Source organism: Chenopodium quinoa, unplaced genomic scaffold (genome assembly GCF_001683475.1).
Source record: "Chenopodium quinoa cultivar QQ74 unplaced genomic scaffold, ASM168347v1, whole genome shotgun sequence".
NCBI classification, from domain to species: domain Eukaryota; kingdom Viridiplantae; phylum Streptophyta; class Magnoliopsida; order Caryophyllales; family Amaranthaceae; genus Chenopodium; species Chenopodium quinoa.
The window spans coordinates 6174283-6181076 of NW_018744633.1; the positions used below are offsets into that span (position 1 = coordinate 6174283).

At 34.2% G+C, this 6794-nt stretch overlaps 1 protein-coding gene across 1 annotated transcript; it reads left to right on the forward strand.

Moving 5' to 3' along the window:
• LOC110701315 (protein disulfide-isomerase-like) lies at window positions 1–3972 on the forward strand. Its single transcript, XM_021878951.1, has 10 exons — window positions 1–225; window positions 1117–1147; window positions 1529–1831; window positions 1950–2138; window positions 2289–2411; window positions 2628–2765; window positions 2948–3067; window positions 3152–3269; window positions 3392–3504; window positions 3618–3972. The coding sequence occupies exons 1-10, from the start codon at window positions 59–61 to the stop codon at window positions 3858–3860; spliced, it is 1545 nt and encodes a 514-aa protein (XP_021734643.1). The 5' UTR covers window positions 1–58; the 3' UTR covers window positions 3861–3972.
• The last annotated feature ends 2822 nt before the right edge of the window (window positions 3973–6794 follow it).

A 6794-nucleotide genomic window follows, 5' to 3' on the forward strand; every position in this document is an offset into this window, starting at 1 on the left:
TCAATAATCTCTCAAAAAAAAAAAAAAAAGTAAAAGGAGAGAGAAAATTGGTGGAAAAATGGCGCCGAGATTAGAGGTGTGTTTGGTAGTGGTATTATTAGCAACAATTAGTGGAATTAAAGCAGAAGTTGAGAAAGAGGAATTTGTAATTACACTTGATCATTCTAACTTTACTGATGAAGTATCCAAACACGACTTTATCCTTGTTGAGTTTTATGCTCCTTGGTATGTTTCTTCATTTTTTTTTCTTGGTTTTTATTTTTTCATTTTTTGTTAATTATGAATAATGTACGCATTTCTTAATTAATTCATTTCCTTGTGTTTTTTTAGAGTATGTAATTGCTTATATGAAAGTTTTGCGTGCTAATTATTGTTTTATTTGTAAAGAGGTGAATTTGTTCTTTAGTTGTGTAAGTGTTGGAGATGATCTGTCAATTACTAAGTTAATTACTTCCTTTGTGCCTAAATGATACGATAAGTTTGATTAAATAACCCAATACTCAAGTACTTGTAAGTGATTAAATTTTGATTGTTTTTTTTTTTTAAAAAAGTGATTAAATTATGAAATTAGTAAAAAAGAACAATTGACATAATAATTAACATAATAGGGGGGCATTCAATTTCAATCCATGTGTTTCTCGTGGTTTTCCAACAAAATAAACATTGAGGATATTATGGGATTTTTTTTCTAAATACGGGTGGGTACCCGTATTGACATTTTAGCGTTTAGTTTAGTTTAGTTTCATTGCCTATGCTTTTATCCACGAGTCCCTATCAGTTGAGATTTTCATTCATTTTGAATCTGATTCTATTACCAATGATTGTGTAATTATCAATTGATAATAATTGGGATGCCAATTGCCAACTATGAGTATTTTAATTGGTTAAAATGTTCAAAGTGATGAAACCCTAAAGTCTAGACTTATTAGTAAGTAATTGAAATTTATTTAATTCATACTCGTACGTACTTTTTATGCTATCTCTACGTAGTAAAATACTTCGTAATTTTTTATAAGAATACCTAGACATATGAATATTAAAACACTTGTAACAAAATATAAAGTGGCTTTAATTTTTTTTTTTTTTATCTCACAAATCTTCAATTCTTTGTTTCAGGTGTGGGTATTGCAAAAAACTAGCTCCAGAGGTAACAATTATCACTTCTTAACATTAACATTAACCATTAGTCCATTACATTAACATTAACATTATTTCTATTGTAAAAAAAAAAAAACATTAACATTATTCACACAACATAGTACCTAGAAAATAAAAAACTTGGCTTAATTACACACCGGGATTTTAGCTAAAATTTGAAAATACTCGAAAATGGTAAAATTTCTAAGATTGTAATTCTATGTTAATATCTTACATATACCTTTTTTTTTTTTTTTTTTTTTTGAGAACAAATATGTTACTACTTTGTATTAGTTTCATCTTATTTTTTTTATTGATGTATATTAGCTGCTTTATTAGTTGTATTTATTTACTAACATTTTAATACTGTACTAAAATTCTGTTTATGCAGTATGAGAAGGCTGCTGCTACACTAAGCAAGCATGACCCTCCAATCACCCTTGCCAAAGTTGACCTTAATGATGAAACTAATAAGGAGCATTTTAGGTCCCAATTCGAAATCAGAGGATTTCCCACGCTTAAAATTTTAAGAAACGGTGGCAAAATCGTACATGACTATAAGAATCAACCTCAAGTAGCTGATGATATTGTTCATTATGTGAAGAAACAACTTGGCCCTGCCTCTACTGAAATCAAATCCGTCGATGATGCTGCTAAGATCATCAGCCTCATTGAGGAGAAGAAAGTTTTCATTGTTAGTACATTCTAAGCATATTGATTTAAGAAACTTATTTTTTTTCGGACATGTAATTGAATGATGTGATATGGGTGCGAAAAGGCCTAAAACAATGTTCATTTATTTGATCATGTAGGCAGGAGTGTTCCCAAAGTTTGAAGGGGAGGAATATGAAAACTTCATCAAGTTAGCTGACAAATTGCGGTCTGATTATGAGTTTGGTCATACATTGGATGCTAAGGTCCTTCCTAGGGGTGATTCGTCTGTCAAAGGGCCGGTAGTTAGATTGCTTAAGCCATTCGACGAACTCTTTGCAGACACCAAGGTAAGTGTGGCATGAAACTTGGCAATTGTTATTTTTTGCGACCATCTTTGAAGAATTTGCTGTTTCTGAATTACATACAGAGTTTCTGACAGTTTTTTTTTTTTTTTGTATATCAGCAAATTACTGATTTGATTGCTTTTCTTTTTATAGAATTTTGATTTGGATGCCTTAGAGAAGTTCATCCAAGAAGAAGATGTGCCTTCGGTTATTCCATTCACAATGGATCCCGGAAACACCTACCTTCGTAAGGTCTTCTCAGGTCAAAACACCAAGGTAACAAGATCTCTTAAAATTCCTATTATTCGCGCATGAATATCAACTGATGTACCCTTGCTTTGATACTCTTCATTACAATATTACACCTTTTACAGTTTAGTTTTATGAGTACTTGAATCACTAAAATTGTTTATAATGTTTTAGGATCTTTATATCATAGCTTGATTTTCTTATGCAAGTCATTAACACTAATTCATTGGTTTACTATTGCAGATCATTATGATTTTGGACTTGAAGAGTGAGAATGCTGCAGCATTGAAATCCCGGTTTAATGATGTCGCTGTCCTACTTAAAGGGGACAACAAATACTTTCTACTTGGTGATCTTGAAGCAAGCAAAGATCTACTCAAGGTTCATGTCCCTTAAGTTACAACAATTTTTACCCTAGGCTTTTATATCCATCTGAATGATTATATCTTAGGCTGATACAGGACTCTTTTGTGACATCTCTGACATGAACAAATACATACTTTAATTTCATAACATGTTTATCTAACCAAGTTTTAATTTCTTTGTATTTTTGGGAAAAATAGCACTTCAAGCTCGACGAGTCTCTAGCTCCTCTCATCTTTATTCACAAGACCGAAGCTGAGAAATATCTTAAGACAAATGTGGAACCAGATCAACTTGCTCCTTGGTTCAAGAAATTCTTGGTAATTTTTAATTCTGTGATCTTAAACTGTATTAGTGTTTACAATAGCTGCTTCATTCTAAATGAACAAATAAAATGGTTGCAGGATGGAAAGTTGGAGCCATATTTGAGATCACAACCTATTCCTGAAGAGAACAATGAGCCTGTTAAAGTTGTAGTTCTTCACAGCTTGCAGGATATGGTCTTTAACTCTGGCAAAGAAGGTATATTTCGCGCTATTGATTAGAAATTCTTTTTGATACTTTCTGCCAAGTGTTTTAATAAACATTCTTTGATCGCGGCAAATTTGATGAGTTTGTCTACTGTTTTTTATCTGTCTTTGCAGTTTTCCTTGAGTTCTATGCACCTTGGTGTGGTCACTGTAAGAACCTTGCTCCGACTTTGGATGAAGTTGCTATCTCATATGAAAAGGATCCTAACATCCTGATTGCGAAATTTGTAAGCTCTTTGATTCATCTGTTTTTGTTTCACTTGAAATTTCATTTTGGCTAGTGAAGCAATAACAAAAAACTGAAACATTTTTGTCCGGTTTTCTTCTGATATATTATTAGGATGCAAGTGCAAATGATGTCCCAAGTGACACTTTCAAGGTTGAAGGCTTCCCAACCATGTTCTTCATTACTAAAAATAAGGAGATAATCGAGTACAATGGCGGTAGGAAAAAGGAAGACATTATTGAATTCATTGAGAAGCACAAGACTGATGAGAAGAAGAGTGAGCCCGAGATCAAGAGCGAATCAGAGAAAACAAGCAACAATGTCGATGAAACAGTTGCAACCAAGGATGAATTGTGAAACTCATAGCTCAATTGTTTCTTTTAATGATAATTTCATCCCGTTTGTCTTGATCTTTTACTCTTTTCTTATTAATAAAGAGGTGATGAAAGCTCACCTATTTTTCCATGAATTTGTTACATCTACTAATTGTGATCTCAAACGACGACTTTGAAAAAAATTCGATGCAAATTATTCACTTTTGTGCAAGGTAAGGGGTTAATTGATCCACTTAATGGTTGAAAATAAAAGTACAATAACCTTTTACCCCATAATTCTCTGCAACATGATTAAAGAAATTAATGATCAAATATAATTTCGGAGATAATAAATAAAAAAACCAAATGAATCTCATATGAGTACAAATAAAAGAAGTAAAAATCTCCTAAATAATCTCTTGTAACACACAAACTTATTTGTGCTTAATTAACTAATGTTGTTGTGGATGAGCAATAGCATCTTTCTTCATACCCCAATCATGAACCCTTAAATGAAGTTCAGCAGCAGCAATCAAGAAATGAACGGCTTGGATTGGACTTAAGATGTCCACCATATTTCTAAGAGTTTTCAACCGTAGATCATCAGCCTTCCCTAAAATCTCCTTAAACTTGTCTTCCTTAGAGTCAAGTGTTGACTCAACTCGTTCTTTCACTAACTCATTCCCAACTCGCCCTATACTTCCCGAGTCGCGCATCAACTCGGTTGCTATGTGTGATAGCTCAACCATGGAGGTATCGGCTACGGTGTCTTGGTGAGCTGCAAGAGTTTCTGATAATCTGATAACTCTCTTTCTTCTCTTATAGTTTGAGCTTGCAACTCGTTGACTCGGTTGAGTTGACTTGGTGTAAGGTCACCTAGGTTGGTCGTGCGTAACCCCCGAAGTAGCTCACCGAACCCCGCCTCGAAGTGCAACCCGGCTACCGAGTATAACAAGTGGAATGCGGAGCTCGGTCTCCAACCACCAATCCAAAGGAAGGACTCCTCGAGGTGGGACCGCCACGAGGGGGTCATCATCCCGAGGACGTCGTGCTTCACCGACTCGTACTTGACTCGGTAGTAGTTCTCGTAGTGGCACATGACCCGGCCCACGAGCTCTCGTAGAGACCGAGTCAACTCAGGACATGGTTGAGTTGACTCGGCGTGAGCCTGGGACGCGACCTTGAGGTCATCAAGGTCGCGTGCCTGGTCACCGAGCCATCGCTCGAAAAACCCGCCAAAAGATTCAGGCCCGGGCTCGGGATCCATGCTACACGATCCCGAGCCCTGGGTGGATGAGGAGAACATGGATTTTTCTAGGTGGTGCTTGCCTGTATTCATGTAGTACATAGAGAGACCAATTGAATATAATTTGGTGGTTTGTTAAGTTATAAACAATTGGACATCATCAAATAATATTTGTAAGAGAGAAAACAAAACAGTGTAATGGTGATCAAATTCATGTACATACTATGGTTTATATATGCTAGAATATGTACAAAGAAGTAGTGGAGTAAAGTGTAGGAATACAAAGGGAGATGAATAGCAGGTTTTCCTCTATTTCACAAATTCCAATTAAGCTAGTTGTATAATTAGATTTACGTAAGAAATGCATGGTGAGATGAGATGACAAGTAAAGGCATGTGAACAAAAAGGTATAAATTGGTTGGTTATGAACTGGAAGTACAAACTACAACCCCACTTTTTTTGTTAAAAATTGTAATCTATGACAGTTTTTGGTTGGATTTGGCAAGTTGGTAGCATTATTTGCAAGTAGATTGCGCACGTACACAAAGCGTAAGGTGTAAGCATAACCCACTAGCCCAGATGGGTAGAATTGAATGACTAAAACCTTGCATAAGGGTTTGCATTTTAAAAAAGAACAGCTAAAGCTTTGATGGAATATTATCAGGTTTCTGTTTCTTATACAACCCCGTAAATAAGGGGGTTATAGGATTTTTTGGGTTAATAGGTAGATGGGGCAGTTAGTTATGCTACATGGAATATACCATAGTTATATATGATATTGCTTTTAGGAGGTAGAGTTATTATCTAGGTAACTATAATAATTTTATCCATGAATTGTAGCACTTGCCTAAAGGCTATGCCACTTATGTGACTTTACCCACTTGTGTATGTCCGACAATGAGATAGATTGAGAACACTCTAATACGGCCTAGACAATTGAATTTGTAATACATCACATGGTTTTTATATATTTTGGAGAAAAGAAATTTCAGATATTTTAATAGGTTAGAAATAAGGAAGCTAAGGTGATTTTAGAATTAGATGAAAAAAACCACTCTAGCAACAGGGAACTCATTTGTGGTAATTCAATCTTCAAAGACTTCAAAAAACAATAATTTGTCAAAATACTCACATGGCCATAACCACGACATTGATTTCATCCCAAATTAGTAGGTGCAGTTAAAGGGCCGGACTCATGGTATGTACTAATACTTATAAATTTACAGTCACCTATCTTATAACTTTATCTGTTTTACTATAATCACAACATTTCTTATTTTTCACATTTCAATGTATTTTTCAATCAGTTATACTTTGTATATTGGTAGGCATAACCTGTAGAATAAAATAACTATGTAATAAAAACTGCGAGAAATTTAAAGTATAAAGAATAAAATGAAGCAGAAGGAGAGTAGTATTTTGCAATTTCAATACTACTCCATAGTATTTTATTCGAAGTGATTACAAGACAAACCACCGACTATAATTAATTCCCATACATAAATCCAAAATCACCCATCATATCTACATTTATGTAAAAACTCGAACAAGCATCAACTTGTTATTCTATTCTATTTATATCAATATTCAATTATGATTATACAAGCTAGTTATTAGACTTATAACTAACTATGACAGCAAATTCAGGCAATTACATTGCTATAAAAAAATCACACTAAGCTTATTCATACTCTTATTATACATCTATAGTTTAGTTGGAATTAAAGTAAA

What these genes read in the sequence shown, in the direction of transcription:
- LOC110701315 (XM_021878951.1), top strand. Translation starts at nt 59, where the DNA reads ATGGCGCCGAGATTAGAGGTGTGTTTGGTAGTGGTATTATTAGCAACA. An exon ending in CAAGCAAAGATCTACTCAAG is followed by an intron (nt 2,766 to 2,947) that starts GTTCATGTCCCT and finishes TGGGAAAAATAG; the next exon opens with CACTTCAAGCTCGACGAGTC. An exon ending in ACATCCTGATTGCGAAATTT is followed by an intron (nt 3,505 to 3,617) that starts GTAAGCTCTTTG and finishes ATATATTATTAG; the next exon opens with GATGCAAGTGCAAATGATGT.